This window comes from Podarcis pityusensis, assembly GCF_964106645.2.
Source record: "Podarcis pityusensis genome assembly, chromosome: 11".
Lineage (NCBI taxonomy): Eukaryota > Metazoa > Chordata > Lepidosauria > Squamata > Lacertidae > Podarcis > Podarcis pityusensis.
In genome coordinates this window covers 59,948,129-59,968,020 of record NC_138036.1, presented here as the reverse complement: position 1 = coordinate 59,968,020, position 19,892 = coordinate 59,948,129, and the positions used below count along the sequence as shown (strand labels likewise).

Below are 19,892 nucleotides of genomic sequence, written 5' to 3'. Positions count from 1 at the left end.
CGGCTGAGTGCTGGGCAGTATACCTAGCACTACCTAAGGTAAAAAGTAAAAGGCAAAGGACCCCTGGACAGTTAAGTCCAGTCAAAGGCCACTATGGGGTGCGGTGCTCATCTTGCTTTTCAGGCCAAGGGAGCCGGCGTTTGTCCACAGACAACTTTCCGGGTCATGTGGCCAGCAAGACTAAACTGCTTCTGGTACAACGGGACACCGTGACGAGTGCCAGAGTGCACAGAAACACCGTTTACCTTCCCATAGCAGTGGTACCTATTTATCTACTTGCACTTTGATGTGCTTTTGAACTGCTAGGTTGGCAGGAGCAGGGACCGAGCAACGGGAGCTCACCCCATCGTGGGGATTCAAACCGCCAACCTTCTGATCGGCAAGTCCTAGGCTCTGTGATTTAACCCAGAGCGCCACCCGCGTCCCTATAAGGGGGTTAGGAGTCTCCTAACAACTCTCAGCACCCTTACCAAACTGCAGCTCCCAGAATTCTTTGGGAGACGCTATGACGGTTTAAAGTGGTATCACTGCTTTAAATGTATGGCATAAATGTGGTTTTAGAATAGAAGAATACCTATAACCCTTGATTAGTATGCATCCTTACACTAAATGGGTTTCTTAATGTTAGATGAGTGGAAGCTGGAAGTAAATAATACAAATTACAATATTTTTCAGTAACCCACAAGTGTGTGCCTCCGTTCATTTGAATGGAGCTTACATAGGAAATGAATAGATATTGACACAATTTATAAAAGAGAACTTGTGTGTTATTCTCTATGGATATAATCCAGATCAATGTGTCGTGTATATCTGTGCCTTGGCCCAAAGTTAAATGTAAGACCTGCTTGATGCAATAAAAATGAGGTAGGAGTAACTCTCTCCGGATTGGGCCCTTGTCTACTGGAGCCACATATATCCTCCTGTTTGGAAAGAATACTGGCCAGAATGCACCTGCTTATATTATGTCACATACTCCCTGCAAAATAAATCGGAGATGCCACACATCACAACAGACATGTGTTTGCAGGTCTAGAGGCCATCTCTATGTCAAAAAAATGTCATATGTGAAGCATTTATTAGTGGCCTCTGTGCCAAGGCAATCTAAATACATACTACAATAAGATAAAGGGTAACAAGTGGATGGATGATTGATGCAAGTGCAAAAAGCTATCATTATGTTCACCAACACACACAAACAAGGCATGCACACACAGTTGCCCAGTAAATAGGTCTGAGTGACTTTTTAAAACCAAAAACCAAAACATGTAAATTGTAAGCTACACCCACTGAGTAAATATTATTCATCTTCTTAAGAGAAAACCAATTCTACTCTAAAGTCACTTTGATAAAATAGTTGTCATTTATAAGGAAATCCCAGTAGGGAACAAGCATATATATACTCTCAGGGTATAGCATAATGCAGGGCAAAAAGGGTAAAATGCAAGAGAAGAAATTGGCAGTCCCAGAGAGCAATATTTTGATATCACTTGGAGAGATCTCCCAGGAAAGGCAAAAACCACAGCAAAGCTAGTCTCAATCTTCAGCTGTCACTTTCAAAAGCATTAACACTGCCAATTATACTGGCATTAGCAGACGTATCTGACAAATTTTTGTTTTGTCAAGTTCATATTCGTCACAAAGATGATGCCAGATCCAGTCAGAATGGCAGATACAAAACCTGCAGTCACATCCAGAATGCTTTGCAAGTTGTCTAATAACACATGATTTAAAATGCCTGGGAAAGAAATATGTCAATCACAGGAAGTGGCACACATCTCATGCAGTGCAGCAAACAACGCCGTGGGCAAAGCTAAACAATCCCATCACATGTCGCTTTCTCCTTACCTCCAAATTCATATACACAGTGCTAACAGCTACTTTTATTTCTCCATCTGACACCTCTTTTAGATCCTTGAGCATGGCCTCCTCAATCCTTAGCCCTGTGGGACAGACAGGAAAATTATTCATACATACTAAGAACCAGCGAACTGGAATGTAACAAAGAACTTGACTTTGAGAAGAATACTGGATGTTTTTGAATACTGAATAATGGTTTTGTTTGTCATGCTAAGCAACCCAACAAATAACAATTCATTTCTACTATGTAAAAAGTAAATCTGCTCCTTTTTTGCCTTGAAGAAAAACTGTGATAATTCACTACGGGCTCAATATTTTGCTGTACAAGCACCATAAAAGAGCAACGCAAACCCTCTTACACTAGACTTGGAGGAGTGGATTAGGTGGAAGTATATTTCCACCCAGCTCTCTCCCAGCCCCAGGTAAGCCCTGTCTCCTTCCTCCTGCCGCCACCAAGGGAGGAAGCAGAACGCTTCAATACAGAGCATTCTGAGGGCTGGGCAGGGCTGAGCCAGCCAAGGAGCCACTCTCTCCCCAATATACTCTCTTTACCACCACATGAAAGCATTGGTCCTGCCCACCCACCACTTCCCACTGCAGGTGCTTTGAGCAGCAGGACGGTAGATGCAACGGTGGCCCTATCACTTTGCAAAGCCCAATAGCAAGGCGGTAGTTTGGATCGCGCCCTAAGAAACTGTGCCTGCTGGATCCACAGTGTCCAAATATCTAGTATTTGACCTGTAAATATAATCGCCATGTATTCTATCTCACCCACCAGAATGCAGCCAAAACAGCAGCAGCCACACTCAAACAGAAAAGCAGCACAGTGTCATGCTCCGTTGAGTAAACAGACTATTTTAAATGTTCAAAAACTAAATAAATTGTATTCATGAAACGAGACCAGACGTAGACCTGGGAGTCCTATATTTTATGCCAACTTTTGTTCATTCAGCCCAGACACTGCTATCCATTTCCGAGGGCCTTTTGGTGGTGGCACCTCCCTGCAAGAAGTGAGATTACAGGGAACCAGGCACAGGGCCTTCTCGGTAGCGGCGCCCGCCCTGTGGAACACCCTCCCATCAGATGTCAAAGAAATAAACAACTATCTGACTTTCAGAAGACATCTGAAGGCAGCCCTGTTTGGGGAAGTTTTTAATGTTTGATGTTTTATCGTGTTTTTAATATTCTGTTGGGAGCTGCCCAGAGTGGCTGGGAAAACCCAGCCAGATGGATGGGGTATAAATAATAAATTATTATTATTATTATTATTATTATTATTATTATTCAATCCCCCCAGCTCCATGCACAGCATACCAATGTTATGTTGGAGGGCCACACTTCTTCCATCTACTTCCTGTAAACCAGGGGAGAGGACCCTGTGGCCCTTCAGATGCCCCAGCCAACATGGCCAATGGTCAGAGATGATGGAAATTCTAGCCCAATAATATCTGCAGGTGATAGTGGCCAATGGAGTGGCAGGGACAGGGCTGCACTGATGGCCTGACTTCCAAATGCTCCCACGTTGCTTCTGGTTATCACATGACAAAGCAGCAAGGCAATTGGCTTCTTGGTGCAGGCAGAGCGGCAGAACCAATCTGCCACTCTCCCACCACTCTGCTTGCACTGCACCAAGTGCCCCACTGCCCTGCCTCTCTCCCTTTTGGTAACCAGCAGTGGTGTGCAGCACTGGGAAGCCATTTAACAGCCATGCCCTATCGGTCATGATAAAATACACTGCACAAGTTTCCACACTTTTCTTTCATAGACAGTATCACCACCTATGAAAAGATCCTATGCATGCTGCTCATCTATCCTATAAATAATCACTGCATGTGGTGAAAGGTTGGTGGGGTTTTTGTTTCCGTGTGTATATGGTGCTTTTAAAAACATTTAATGGGTGTCCTGGTTTTATAGAATGTCATGTTCCAATCCGTCTAAAAGTAGGAAACAAAAGTGAAGGGCAGGGGGAGAGAAAAACCCTTTACCATCAGCATGGAGATGAACTTCCTGCAGAGCGGTGATAATATCCTCTCGAGGCAGCAGCTCTGGGAATTTCTCCTCTAACTTTGAAAGCACTTCTTCCTGGTCTCTCGTAATTTGTTCAGGATCCATGGCTAAAGAGAGGATGCTCCCTGAAGTGTTAACCGGAGAAAGTTAGTCCAGAAGACAGAAACTAATATTCTTTCCCACATCAGCCCTAAAATTCATGACTATTTAAAGAAATGGCCTGCTATCCTTTTATTTCTTTTCAGTCTTTCTTATTCATAGCAGACTACTTGAATCTCCACATATTGTGCATTTTCTTGTTTATATAGCTTTGAACTATTCCTTCTACCACCACCAAGGAAAAATTATTTGCTTTTTAGCAGCCGGGGGGGGGGGGGCTTTTCAAAGCCACAATCAACTGATCCAGAGAGAAAAACTTATCCATATGATCCATATGATACATCTAAAAGTATGGCATGAAAAGAGAAAATCAATTATTACATATTTTAAAGCAATTGACTCAGAGTTCACAAAGTGATAGGTAACAGCAGCCAAGTTGTAAAGCAACACAGGCTCATTAGCTTAGAATTAAAGCTGACTAGAAGATCAGCGCTGATTTGTGAGCCTAATTGTACAGAAAAAAAGATCAAGAAGGCTATGCTTCAATACAACTACAGTAACATTATTTGATTAATTTTATTTTAATTTATCACTTGTCAACGCAGTGTAATTAAACAATTGGTAACAAATTAAACAATAATTGCACAACAGCTTTTGCCAAACCAATTCAGGATCTCAATTACAACAAGACATAAATGCTGAGACTGTGTACATCTGTACATGTTGTGGGTAGCAAAAGCAATATACAGAAAAGTAAATTGAAATGGATTATTATTTTAAAGAATCAGCTTCGTAACCAGTTGCATATGAAAACATTCAGAATGCCAACGCATACCATTCTCCCTCTTCCGAAAGATGAATCTGTCTAAAGTTGTGGGGAGAAGTATCAGAAGGATGGGGAAAGAGGACAGTGCTAAACATACTCTCATTCTGTTTTTTAATGCTTTGATGACTGCCTTGTTCAGAGTGGTCACTGTTCATTCATTCCTGGCTAGGTTCTCTGCACATCAGTCTTAGCATTAGGTGCACAAAATTCAGATGCTGTCCTGACAAAGTAGTCACTTTTTATTTGTTTGATTCTTTGAATGTGACATAAAACAGCTACAGAGAGGTGCCATGGATTTGAAATAAAAATGGAGTCCCCTCCATCTGTTCAGACAAGAGCTCCTGTTGTAGATTACTTCCAGAAAATGTCAAAGAGCAGGAGATTCTCCTGCAGAGGACAAGGACTAATGGTGGTAGTGGTGAGGAGTATATTTTTTAACCAAAAGTTCTTACTGGATTCCTTTTCTCTCCTAAAAGTGCTGGGGGGGTTCCACTCTTTCTTGCCACCCTCCGAAAATCTTAGCACTGCCTGACTGTATTTTAAATTTGTTTTCATGGTTTTGGAAAATCCCCTTCCCTTTTTCAGAGTGAAATCTATAAAAGGTTACTGATGCAATTCACTCAGCGTTTGTGACCATATAAGAAAAGGGTGAGCCATCCATTCTGTAAACAACATTCTTTTCAAATGCTAGCTTTCCTTCTAAGCTTCTAAAAGGGAACTTATTATAACAGTCAATGTGAAAAATAAAATTACCCACACCAAGTCACTGGAATCCCCCTTAGACCATCCACAGCAATGGATGGAATTTTGGAGTCTGCATCTAATTTATGCCACGAGTTACAATGGTGGTTTCCTTTTTAAATTTGTCTGTGTTTACATGTTACAATCTGTGCTCCTTGTGGCATCCTTCAAGGCCTTATACAAATAAACAGAAGGAGGTATTTCTGAGAGTGCACTGACCCAAGATACCTGACAGTCAGTTTACTGAATTACATCCTTGCCAGCTGGCTCCCACCAAAAATGTAATGATTCAGCAATTTAATGGATCCTTAGTTTGGCAACCGTCCCCTAGTCAACGGCTCTCGGGAAATAAAATTATACAGGCTCAAGTCTCTGGCAGGTTTTCTAATTGTTTGCTTCTGGCATAAGCCCAGAAATGGGGCAGGCCTTGACTCACAGTAGAGCCCGTCTTGGAGTATTTTGATTCTTGAAGCAGGTTTTGATAAAGTCCGCCGGGAAAAAGTAATTTACTGTGCACATGAAGAAATGACAAAGATATCAGGGAAAAGCAGGTCTTTAAAACAATTTGAACATGAAACCTACCTCACAATAAGTATAATCTTTGCACAGATATGTCTATTATCACAGCACTGCTGGTGCTGATTCCTTTACAAATATCTCTTTCTAGTTGTTGATGGATTTGCATACTTTTATTTTTTACCTTTATGAAGCCTAAAGGCTGAAATATATTATAATGAGATTGCATTTTAAAAAACAAGCATTTAGTGCATAGTTTAAAAAGCAAACATTTATTGTTTAAAGGCTAAGCTTTTTATTTAGTCTTATCTATGCACTAAATGGGGATGCGGGGGGCGCTGTGGGTTAAACCACAAAGCCTAGGACTTGCTGATCAGAAGGCTGGCGGTTCAAATCCCCGTGACGGGGTGAGCGCCCGTTGTTCGGTCCCTGCTCCTGCCAACCTAGCAGTTCGAAAGCACGTCAAAGTGCAAGTACAGTGGTACCTCGGGTTAAGTACTTAATTCGTTCTGGAGGTCCGTTCTTTTTTTTTTTTTTTTAATGATATTTATTAAAATTTCAAAGGATACAAAAATTACACAAAAACAAAAACAAAAAGTAAAAATACAAGAAAATAGAAAATACAGAAAAAAGAGTAAGGAAAAAACAAAAACAAAACAAATTCATTATTTTCAGACCCTTAACTATCGTTGCCTTCTTTCTTAGACCTCCTCCTCCTCCCTTCCTTTGTATTCTAGTTATTAATTATCCCAGCAAATCCTTTCCTTATCCTATCTTTCTACAATAAAATAAACCTTAAAGTTTAAAACTTAAGTCTTAACCTTACCAGCTTCTTGTGATCATAATGTTCTTTCATAATTCTTTATACATCTTTACTAAAGCCAGGTAATTTCTTCCAACATTTTTCTATCTTTCATCAACTTTGCAAACATTCTAATAATGAAGAAAAAGAGAAAGAAGGATATAGACAAGTCCAGTCTTTATCCAACGTCCCTTCCTCCTGGTTCCGGGATTTGTCAGTCCTTATTCCCATCAGTCTAACCCGGTGACCTTATGTCCGAGGCCCTCAGATCACTTCCATGGCCCTTCCGCAGCTCTTCTTCATACTTATAGCTGTAATTTCCCTTATCTCCTCGTGATAACTCCAGCTTGACAATGTCTCTTGCTCGTGGTAACTCCAACTTAGTAATGTTTTTAACCCTTCTCGTCAGATCAGACCCTTTTCCGTATTCATCGCTGCATTCCATGTAGTATTTAAAAGCATGTTTCAAGGGCCCTCCAAAATTGAGGGCCCCCACAGTCCCAAACATATTGCAGCCCATTACCATATTTAAAAAGTCCAGACATCCCAACATAGGGGGGTCAATCCAGCCCCCCATTTCCAAGCCACACCGAACTTTCCTTTTCCAAATCTGGCTTTTTCCAAGTTCATTTGTCCAATCCAAAGGATCATACTCCTGTTGGGTCTGTTCTGTCAAAACACACTCCTGGTTTGAATCCTGAGTAAGCTCCACATATTTTCCCACAGTCTGGTCAAGGCATTCCACTGCCTGTTTAAGATTTCTAGTCGAAATGGCCATCTGGTTCACCTTATCATGTAATTCTTCCAATAGAGCATTTGTTTTGTAAAAAAACGCACACCAAGGCTTCTGAAAACATTGTCTTGCACAGTCAAACACTTTCCCACGGTTATTTTGTAACAGCTGTCAAAACCCTGGAGTTAGTTACAGTTTCAAAAGCTCCCCCTAGGGGGAAGACTTATATTTATTTTTGCTACAAAGTTTCCCTTTTTTCTCCAAAATACTTAAGATACTTTGTCCATATATATTCCTTCAAAATGCGAAAGGGAACAGTAAAGTCACAAAATTTCTCTTCTTTTAGCTGTCTGTCAAAAAACAATTATCTTGGTAAACTCACGTCAGTCCTGACACCCCCGCTCCAGGATCAGGATGGAGGAAAATAACTTTCTTTTACGATTACTTCAAATAGTCCAAAAAAAAAAAAAAAAATTCCCAATTTAAAATGTTGAAATCCACTCTTTTAAAGACAATTTTCTGAGCTCTAGTGTAAATTGCCTTTGCTTTGTTCTATTTACAAAAGAACGGAAGGGTGACTTCCTGTTTAGCCCTTCCCGCTCCGTACCGAATTCAATAGATTTTTTTTTTATATAGTCTTTAAATCTTTATTTGATATCCCATTTGTTCAAATTCTAAGTACTCACGGGTGTTTGTTTTAAAGTCCAAATTGTCCCAGGAAAGAAGGCAGCGCTCTCCGGCAGCAGCTATGCGGCTTTGCTCCACGGAAATAGCGATTGACTCACAGCACCACGCCGCTTCCCCCTCCTCACTTCGGAGCCCGTTAGTGGGTTCCTTAGCGGATTGGGGGGGCGCTAACGGTGCCCGCCGAGTCCCACGGTCACAGGCTTCATCCGCCTGTGATTTTGAAGGGGTCCCCGCTTCGCCGTAGCGGAGTAGACCCTGTTTACCGCGGAGCCAGTCCCTCCAGTTCAGAGGGAGTCCGCCATTGCCGGTGGCGCCACCCCGGAAGTCTGTCGTCGCTTTCAGTCCGTTCTTAACCTGAAGCACCACTAATGGGGCCTCCTGCTGCTGACGCGCCGCCGGAACATGATTTCTGTTCTCAGCCTGAAGCAAAGTTCTTAACCTGAAGCACTATTTCTGGGTTAGCGGAGTCTGTAACCTGAAGCGTATGTAACCTGAAGTGTATGTAACCCGAGGTACCACTGTAGATAAATAGGTACCGCTCCGGCGGGAAGGTAAACGGCGTTTCTGTGCACTGCTCTGGTTCGCCATGCTGCTCTGGTTAGTCATGCTGGCCACATGACCCGGAAGCTGTACGCCGGCTCCCTCGGCCAATAAAGCGAGATGAGTGCCGCAACCCCAGAGTTGGCCACGACTGGACCTAACGGTCAGGGGTCCCTTTACCTTTACCTTTATGCACTAAATGCATTCTTTCGGTGCTGATGTTTCCAAAATGTTCACAAAATTACATTCATTCTTTTGAGCCCAAAACATCAGCACCAACAGAATGTGTTCTCCTAATTCAGAAAGCATTCCCCCTCACTCTGAATAGGCTTTGTTTTCCTTCAGTAATATTGACATAAAGCTAAATCTGATTAGTTATAGAGCATCTAGACTTCATCACATTCATTATATGGGCATTTCAGGATTCTAGGTGGGTGGTGGGTGGTTCTGCAGCACAAGCTGAATCCTCCTTCCACCGAGCACTGGGGGGTGGTAAGGAAATTTTACCATCAAGAAAGATGCATTAGTGGGTGGTAGGTATAAAAAGGTTGACTACTCCTTATCTAAAGCTTTATGGTGTGCAGCAAGTGAATAGAGGTAATTCTCTTCCTAAAGAATAGAATTCAGGGTCACACAAAGCAAACAGAAAGGAAAGGAGTAGATTCCAAATAGACTTGTAATTGCCACCAGAATAGATCTTATGTGAAGAACGTTATCTAGAAATAAATGCTGGGGACAGCCAGGAGATGGGTGTCCTGTCCTCTCCACCCTGCGTGGTTCACACATGCTTTTACACAGGGTGTTTGACTATCTCGCCATCACAGAATACTGGACTAGATGGACTCTAACTGGATTTTTGGCCCTGCTATTCTGTTTACATCATTTTATGCTAGCTAGGATGCAAGCCTAGGCAGCCACATGCATTACTACACAGAGGACAATGCTCTGCTTGAGGTGGTCCTCTGTTTCAAGTTCAGTCCAAGTTCAGTCTAAAGACAAAGAACCAAAATAGGGAGACCAACAACCTTATTGTTGTCCATCAGCAATGAGCTCCTGGACAGCAACCTGGGGAGGCACACAGGTCACCTAATCACTATGCTAAGATGTACTGTATTTATATTTAAATTACAGTCAAAGCCACTCAACCTCCAAGGAAGGAGAGTCCACCACCTCTCTTGAGAATCCACTGTTCCACGGCTGAACAGCTCTTACTGTCAGAAAGTTTTCCTGATAAAAACAGACTTTCTTATTCCAAGAGGCTTTTGGGAACTGACTGATTTAATGAAAGGGCAGGTGCGATGCTGCTTTTATTGTAATTATCTGTTTTTAATCGATCATACACACACACACACAAATACATGGTTATAGTTAAGAGCTGTCGGTGCCAGGGTTTGTGGGTGCCAGACTTCCGTAAACTCCTGGTTCTGAAAGGTGTTAGAATCAATGCTTGGCATGTTAAAATAAATGTCAAACCAGCTTCCTGGGTTCAGGAGATCGCCTGAGACATGGGCCATTAACAGAGAACAAAGACAGGGACAGGGACCATCAGCAAAGCAAAGACTCTGTGCTACTCGGCGAATGGATGGAGCCCTTCCCTGAATTCTGAGATAGTTAGCAGAGACGATGCAGAGAGGAAAGTAGGACTGCAGGTGGGGATGATGTGGGATGGTGGAAAATAATGCCAGTCTGTTAAATGCAGCAAACTAAAGAAAGGGTCAAAGAGCCATGGCTGGTGTCTTTCTGAATCCTAAATTGTGCCTATAGAGGAAGCAAGACCCTCCTGGAGTGTAACGCTGGGAACCCCTCCATTGTAGGCTCAGGTTGTATATATGTGCAAATAAACCCTATATTATAAAAACACCACAGTCTCTGCTGTACCTCATTTCCAAAAGGAAACAGATCGTGAGCAAAGCATGTCTGGAACTCCCTGGAATCTTGCATGGCTCAAAGATGGGAGTAGCAAGTAATGATATAGTTTTAATTCTATCAATGTTTAATTGTATTTTAATGATTTTTCCCCCTGTGTTTTCAGCGGTTCCTATTTTAGCTTAAAGTCCCTGTCAGGAAAGAAGCTGGGCTATAAATATAATAAATAATAATAATAATAATAATAATAATAAATTTATAAATTTGCATTTCATCTATACATAAGTTAACCTCTAAAAAATATGCACATCCAAGTCCTCTTTTGCCCTCATTATGGTGATGCAGTTCCTCCTTTTTGTTTAAATAGTTTAAATAGTCACCCTAAGGACGGCAGAGGACAAAATTAGGTCATATACCTTTGATAATATTCACTGAGTGCTATGGCATTTATTTCCAAATCCGACATGTCCCAGAAACAAAGCTAGACACAGAAGATATTCTCCTACCCAACTGACATGCAGATATCTGCACTTAACACCCTAGTCATTCCTATTTTTAAATGCACATTTTTATTGTTCCACATAATGTTACTCTTTATCAAACTCTTTGCACCCTGCTTCCTTCATGCAGCTTCCTATGGTCTTTCAAGGGATTGTTAACCAAAGAATGGATCACAGTCTCTCTGCATGACTGGATTCAGAAACACTCCATTAAACCTTTCAGTATTTAATATAAAGAACAATCTCTCACCTCTGAGAAGATGAGCCAGTTGCCGAGTGATTAACTCTGGTGCCTCTTGGAGAATCTCTTTTGCTACCAGAGAGGAAGAGGACGCTGAGGTCTCCAGGTTGCCATCACATCGCTCTTCAGGGTTGATGACTCTGACAACAGCTGATTCCAAATTTTTATCTTCACTATAAAAGCAAAGGTTTCAAAAGTTTTCTTCTTTATGCCATTTCTCTGAACTATATGGCAAAGTCATCTAAATGCAGTTAGTTGATACTATGCAGTTAAGCAACACAATGATAACGCCATTCCATTTTGGTCATTATTATTTAAGATGTCTTGAAAAGAATGCCAGCACAGAAATCGCCTTTATATGTCTGTCACCCACTCCTCCCAACAGGATGGGTTCACAGGGTTGTTACACAAGCTGCACTTTGCATTTTGTCAGAAGCTGAAAAAGAGGAAGTTTGATTCACAGTTTTTCCTTTTATTACTTCCTGCATTGTGCAAAGAAGTTCCACAGGATATACACACCAGCATATTTTAAATGGTGAGACGGAGAGGCATTCTTTCTTACGAGTAGCCTCCCTGCCCTCCCTGCTAGTCCCAGAAAACACTTGACCTATGATCTGTGAATATACACAAAAAGTAACCCAAAATTAATTTTGCTTAAGGGCTCTTTGTCTCATCCCTCCAACTTCATCCTCAGTGTATCTTTGGAAGGAGGACAACTGCTGTGTGCCAGTTTTCAGACATGTGCTGCCAGAGAGGAAGGAAAGCATCATCTCTCCCCCCCCCCCTTCCCCATCTATTTCTGCAGAAGGGTGGAGTTCAGCAAGTTGCCAAATGTGGCTTCCCTTTAAAGATTTACGGTGGGGAAAGTAGGGTAGAAACCAGAATTGAAGAAATGAAGGAAGAAGGTGCCAGTACTGCGTACCTTGAGTACTCCCAGGAAAAAACACTTTTTATTCGTCTTTTAAAAACCAACAAGTTTTTGTGTAAAAATAATCCAACTGACATCAATTGGTGGGGGGAGGGGGCTCAATTCTCCCACCCAACCTGAAACAAATATCATCTCCAGAGGAAGAGCTGAGGACCACAGAACAGGAAGAAATGCTCAAATTCTGCTGTCATCTGAATAATTATCAGCTGTGCCCTCAGCTGATGCTATTTCCATTTTTTTAAAGTTTGCACTTTAGCTGCACAACTGCATTTCACATCACACCTCATTTGGCCCTTAGGGTGAAATACAACATAGCACTAAGTCTCTCGTTCTGTCAGTGCAAGGATTTCTTCTTGTGCAATAGAACATTATCCCCCCCACACCCTTAATCTGGTCTAGGGCTTCGCCCACCCCCCTGGAGCAGATCTGAAGAGGATGTGGGGCTCACATGGAGGGAGGAGAGAGGGGAAAGTCCCTCTGCCAAGTGGAAATCCATATGCTGATGGGACACAGTAGTTGAAAAGCACTCAGCCTTTAAAGTGTTCTTGATGATGCCATTCATGAGCACTTTGTCATTATAACAGCTTTGTATGGGTGCATGAAACACAGGGTCCTTCTGAGCAACCCCATCCAGAAATTCTGTGCTCTATTCACAGATCAAACAAGGGAAGGGTTCATAGCACCCCTCAAAACTGGGCATTCTTGTACCACTCAGAGCATATCTATGTGTTGCTGGGCAAGAAAGAGATATAAGCAGAGAGAGAGATAAAAAGATAGAACATTCATGCATCTATGACTTGAGTGTGTGATCTCCAACATGTGATCTTTGTAATCACATGAACTGTGTAAATAGGTACAGAAAAGTTAAGGAGTTTTGTTGTCTTAACTGTTTCATTGCGTATTCATCATGATAACAGCTTGCACTCTGATGAGAACAAAGGCAAGTCTCACACTTGGGATTTTCAAGATTTACCAAGGGTAAATCTTTGCCAAGTTCACGTTTGCTAGTAATCAGATATGGAGCATGATACCTTGTCAGTGCACTGCTGTTCACAAGCGTAAGAGACAATTTCCCTTCATTGTTCAGCTGATACAAATTGATTTCATCACAGAAGATATGGAGAGACTCTGGGAGATTCAGTTCCTCCAAAATAAACCTCGTTTCTGTGCAGTAGCAGAATTCTCTTCTTGGTATGTTCAGTACAGGCAAGCACAGAATGTTAGGTGGACTGACCTGTAAGCAGAGAATCCCTGTGAATTAGAAAGCACTCAAAAACTGTGAATAATTTTTCATAATGGACAGGCTTGAACTTAAAACTTTCCATCACTGCAATTTCATACATTACTTTCTTCTTTCACAAGTGGGGGGGGGTGAGGTATACATCATGGTGCACAAGAGACATGAATGGTGAGGGAACTACCGAAGTGACTTGCAACACCTGTGCCGTATTTGCCTTCCTGCCTGAAAACATGTGAAACTACACCAGCAGCAAGTGCAAGTTGCCTTGCTGGAAGAGAAGGTCCAGCAACCTGAGGTCCACGTATCTAAACTTCAAGCTACTGGGCAAGATGAGGAAATTCTTGCTCGATCAGAGTATCATGGACTTGTTGGATGCAGAGGAGTGTTGGGAAGCACAGCCAGAGAAGCCCCTAGGGCACCTCCAGGGGAAGAAGGCTCCAAGCCAGGGGATTGCTGGTGGGGTGACAATAAGTGGTCAGAAGGAGAAAGAACAGACTGGGGGGAGGAGGTGCCAGCAGCAGAAGAGGTGGCAGGGTTTAGTAAACAGGAAGAGGCTGTGGCAGAGAGACTGCAGCAACTCTGCAGACTCTGAGAGACTCTGACTCTGAGACTGCAGCGGAGGCTGGAGGGGAGGGTGGCCAAGAGGCAGAGTGGAGACAGGGTGCCAAAGAATCCAGGGAGTCTCCCCCTCCTGCTGCGACCAGCTCCTCTCCCCACTGGTCTTCCAGAACTTGCAGAGAAATAAAACAGGCAGAGCAGAGAGGGGTTGTGTGCAGAGGCAGCCTGGGACTGTGTGGGAAAGACCCTGGAGAGGAGGAGTCCTAGTGGGCACTCTACTCTGCCTTGGGCAGACCAAGACCATACTTGGAGTACTATGTCCAGTTCTGGACACCACAATTCAAGGATATTGACAAGCTGGAGTGTGTGCAGAAGAGGGCGACCAAGATGATAAAGGGTCTGGAAACCAAGCCTTATGAGGGACGGTTGAGGGATTGTGATGATAATAGTGCAAAGCAGATGACGGGGAGAGGGCAGTCAGTCTATGGGCAGTTAAGGACAATGCATACAAGTGTGGACAGAGATAGACATCCTTGACTCAGGGAAAATTACATAACTGAGATGGCTTTTGGATGGCTGTGATGAATCTATAAGGGGGAAAATGCAGGCAATAAAGCAGTGACCCAGCATTAGTTCCCCAATCATAAAATCAGAATATTTTATTATTGATCTCATCCAGTTTTACAGTTAGGTGAAAAAGATCAACATGTTACAATGGGCTTATAATTATTTTAAAATATAGTGTAATATCAGTAGAAAATACTTTACCTTTTCAAGATAGTAGGCATATGTTAAAGCTGAAATAAGTGAATCCAAATCACAGGTTTTATTTCCAAGTACTACATGTACTTTATCCAAATGTTTATTTCGACTCTGGAACAGAAGACAGTTTTTAAATAGTAGGGGGAAAGGGAATAGAGACATAAGATATCTTTCAAAATAACTAAATATTTTGCAAAGTTGATTTGATCCCAGACTTCTCATTCTTAATTGTCAAAGCTTTTTTCTTCACTTATTCATTTAAATTATTTTGCACACAAAATAATTGGAAGTTTGGGTGAGTGAGGACAGGAGTATTTCTGACCTTGTATAACCCAGGATACTTCCCTACCCCACAGAGTTCCTTCCCACAGATATGCATCCATGTACACACAAACACTTTTGCACCTCACAACAAAACTGCTGGTGTGTGCAGTAAAGCCACAACTTTCTGTGCTCATATCCAATACTTGTTTTAAATAACCTGAGTCCATAGTGGAAGCCCAGATGGACAAACCAAAATGAAAAATAGCGGGACAGCACAGATATGCCTTTAAGCAAAATAAAACATAAAAAAAGATTCAGAAGAAAGCATTAAGTAGAATGATTAATGATGCAAAACATATCAGGAGATGTTGAAGGAACTGACTGTGATCAGCCTAGAGAAAAGAAGCCTAAAGTGTCCCTGCATATTTAAAAAAGCTTTAAAGGAGATGAAGAAGGCTAGGCCTCTGCTCACTGCACCTCACACCATAGTTTCAGGTGTGCCTTCTGCTATCCTTAAGGCTTCAGAATCAGATACCTGTATTGACTATGAATTTCTAAAATTAGTGAAATCATATGAAAATCAAGATGTTAAAATGAATAAGAAATCTTTGACATTTGGGCAGCTGCCAAATATAATAACATAATGTTTAGAGAAAACTAGTAACAAATCATGGTTGAATGTGTATTAGTGGTAAAAAAAAAAAGTGGAAAAGAACAAGTTCGAAATGCAGGTAAGATGTCATGGAATATACTCCTAATATTTGTATTCATCATTAGACTTAGTGAACCAGAAATAAATGCTAAATGAGTTATGGGAAAACTCCAATAGTTTAATCATTATTCCCAATATGGCCAAGTGAATTAAATCATGGAAGGAAGAGACTCAAGCACCTGCACAGCTGAGGAAGTGCCTTTTCTTCTATCATTATAGCCTCCACAGGAAGCTTACTGAAAATCAATTCAGCATGGCAGGACTCCATGGAAGGTTGCAGCACTGATCTATTCACTGCTTTCCAGTGGGTGGTTATGCTGGTTTGCTGCAGCAAAGGCAACCAAGGAACCAATGAAACTGTCTTGTATTGTGTCACCCATTTGGCTCATAATTGTCTACACTGACTGGCACCTGCTGCCCAGGATTTCAGACAGGCACATTCTGAGCCCTACTCAGGGGGGGCAGAGACTGAGCCTGGGACTTTCTCCATGCAGAGCAGGTGCTCTGAGCTACAACCTTTCCCAAAGATAGAGGGTGAAGCATCTAGCAGCTGATGTTTCAGGACTATGAGATTCTGCCTTATAATAATGTAATGGATCATTGATCTATCTGGCTCAGTAAGGTTCACACTGACTGGAAACAGCTCTACTTGTAGATGCTGAGCATTGAACCTGGGACTTTCTGCACACAGAGCAGAGGCACTACCAGCTAGGGTGGCCCCAAGGTACCTTAGTCATTAAGGTCCCACAGGACTCACTGTTGTTTCTGTTCAGCATTAGGATTCTTCACACAACCAACTGCAGCTGCCTAATAATCAGGTTTACATGATTAGCCAAGTCACCTAAAAGAAGCTTTGAAAAATTGTAACTACTGTATGGCCAGAATAAATTACTTTCAGCAGCTTCCACAAAAGGCCACAGTGCTGTTGTTTTCATGCTAGCAATTCAAAGGGCATCCATAACTTTTGTGAAATGAAATAGGATTACACAGAAATATGATATGTCTCCCAATAAATATGTTGGGTTTAAAAAAAAAATCTGAAATGTCTGCTCTACTGTCTTTCTGGATAGACACAGCTGTTGTATGTATTTTATAATTTTGCAAAACACATGTAATCAGAACAAGTTTAATATAGTACAGCCAAGTATAGTATAGTATAGTATAGTATAGTATAGTATAGTATAGTATGTCCTTCTTCCTCTTCCTTGCCAACTGTCTCTTCAGAAGCTAAGAGAGTTATCAATTCTATCAAGGCACCATCCTTTTCCCCCAGCATTGATTATTCTGGGTGGGTAACAAGCAATAAAAATGTCATATTGCCCTGCCTGTCTTCCTGTTACCAAGATTGTTACCTCTTGGCAAAAACAATGCATAAATCATGCTCCTGGGGTAGTTGTTTGGAAACGCCCCTGTTGCTTCCTTTAGTAATATGATCCTTCACATTTTATATTTCTAATTAATTCCACCAATTTCTGCTAAACGTTGCAGTTTACACTGTTTCAGATGTATATATTTTATTTCTCTGATGCAGCAGACACTCTGAAAAATAGTTCTTCTCCCTTGTATGTCAACTGAACTATAATGGTTCTGTTGGTGAAAACATATTTTGCTCTTGCTCTCCAGTATAATCAGAACTATTTCCTTCTTTGAGATAATAATGGTTGTAATTCAGCTTTCTTTCGTCTTCCCACACATGTATATATTTAGCCTGCAGACATTCAATTAGCTATTAGAAGATATTGCAAGGTCAAACTTGAAATTTTCTCTTCAAGTTCAGAGAAAACTTCCTAAGGAACTGATTCTGCCTGGAGGAATCCATCTTCAGCCACAAATTCCCTGATCAATAAACACACACAAACTCCCAAGTTAGTGAGGACTAGGAATGAGATGCAATCTTGGCAGCTGATCTGGATTTATGGCTCATAATAAAACTTGCATTTCTCCATGACCAAGTATTTTCAGATAACGACTAAAGGACTTGTACATTGTTTTGCAAGGTATTAGCCAGGATGATGTACGCTAACAATTCAATAGTAATTGATTTGTAATTATACACTGTCACACACAGCAGACTAAACGCTGGCAAGTTCCACTAAAATATCAGAATTAATACTGATTTTATAACCAAATGAAGATGTAAGATCAGCTTGTGTGTCTTTTTAAAAGGCTTCTGCCATATGTATTTCTTTCTACAAACCAAGGTGACATTCAGCCTACCACAGCAAACACCAGTAGCAATGCTAACAGCCTACAATGTTTTTTTAAAATTCCTCATTAATAAAGCCACCTTTCATATCCAATACATGCTTAACTTAAAAAGGATATTAAAACCAGAAACACATTAAATCCTATTCTCTAAAAGTCTTCTTCAGACTGATACTTTGGCATGCATGTCTCCTTAGACAATAACCTCCATAAAGTGGGTGCCACAACTGAAAAGGCCCTACGGTATTTAATGTATTTTAATCTTTGTTGAAAGCCGCCCAGAGTGGCTGGGGAAACCCAGCCAGATGGGCAGGGTATAAGTTGTTGTTGTTGTTGTTGTTGTTGCTGCTGCTGCATCCCAGGACAGATTTAACTTTATAAATGGAAGGACCTCTCAACAGGGCTCCCCTGTAGTTCTGACAAGATGAGAAGACTGATATTTTTGCTTGTTGAGGCAAGACTATCCCTTGCTCAAACATGGCGAAATCTAGACCTATGGATAAAAATGTATGAAAGTTGGCTCTAGCTTCCATAAAACCCTGATAGAATAACATAGGCACGGGGGGGGGGGGCTGGGTGCTCCAATCTGCACAACATTCCCCATGAAGGAACTGGGCACCCACAATTCTTTGCGCAGGGGTGTGTGTGCCTGATGGGTACCCACAGTCCCAGGGCCAGGCCTGCAGGCCTGTAGAATAACATAGAATGATCCAGTAGAAAAACTAAATAGAGGAACAAATAATATAAAGACATGAATACTCACCCAGTAGCTGGCAATATTGTATGGAGGGAGATTTGTTTATGTTATCACTTATGCTCATGTTTAGTTTGTTTAGGGGTGTGTGGGTTTGTTGTTATGAAAAACAATAAAATTATTTATATACACACACACACACACACACACACACACATTGAAAAGATTTATATGAAAAGATATACCTTTTAAAATATGCTTGGCCAGAGCTAGTCCCAAAGCTAACTTATCAATTTCAAACTCTCCCAGTTTGGATCCGCCCCCCCCATCCAACTCTGCGAGTGGCAGAAAAAACAACATTCATTTATCTTCTCACATAAAAAGCCACGAGCTAGTCCCAAATTTCAGCACCTTCCCTCCTCAGAAGGAGGATGGGGAATTCCAAACATAGAACTATACTACATCGCCAAGCAAGTGTGCCACATAATCCCATACATCCTGGAAGACGAAGCGAAACAATGGGTGCACATGAAGATAGATAAAACTGGAAATACCTCCACGACAGCGTACCCATTTCCCCAAAAGAAACCTAGGAAAATCCCCACAAAACTAAATAGGTTAAAGCATGGAAGGAAAAAGTAGGGAAGTTGGCCCCACCCATATCTCCATTACGGGACGTGGGTGGCGCTGTGGTCTAAACCACAGAGCCTAGGGCTTGCCAATCAGAAGGTTGGCAGTTCAAATCCCCGTGACGGGGTGAGCTCCCGTTGCTCGGTCCCTGCTCCTGCCCACCTAGCAGTTTGAAAGCACGTCAAAGTGCAAGTAGATAAATAGGTACTGCTATGGCGGGAAGGTAAATGGTGTTTCCATGCACTGCTCTGGTTCGCCAGAAGCGGCTTAGTCATGCTGGCCACATGACCTGGAAGCTGTACGCAGGCTCCATCAGCCAGTAAAGTGAGATGAGCACCACAACCCCAGAGTCGTCCGTGACTGGACCTAACGGTCAGGGGTCCCTTTACCTTTACATCTCCACTAATTCCCCTGACCCACCACCCACAATTTCATCAAGCATCCCAAAGCATTGAAATAAAAACCTGGCAAACCAAAGGCCTAT

At 41.9% G+C, this 19,892-nt stretch overlaps 1 protein-coding gene across 9 annotated transcripts in view; it reads right to left on the bottom strand.

The window, feature by feature from the left end:
* PRUNE2 (prune homolog 2 with BCH domain) overlaps positions 1 to 19,892 on the bottom strand; it is a 143,327-nt gene that overhangs the window by 98,618 nt on the left and 24,817 nt on the right. For all 9 annotated transcript variants that reach the window (XR_013977138.1, XR_013977139.1, XM_080972156.1 and 6 more), the window contains exons 2-6: positions 14,910 to 15,014; positions 13,375 to 13,577; positions 11,425 to 11,588; positions 3,843 to 3,989; positions 1,846 to 1,940 (exon numbers count right to left, since the gene is read on the bottom strand). Coding sequence is in view for 7 of the 9 variants with exons in the window: in XM_080972156.1 (XP_080828282.1) it covers positions 1,846 to 1,940; positions 3,843 to 3,989; positions 11,425 to 11,588; positions 13,375 to 13,577; positions 14,910 to 15,014 (714 nt within the window). In the remaining 2 variants the exon portion in view is untranslated. The remainder of the gene's footprint in view (positions 1 to 1,845; positions 1,941 to 3,842; positions 3,990 to 11,424; positions 11,589 to 13,374; positions 13,578 to 14,909; positions 15,015 to 19,892) is intronic.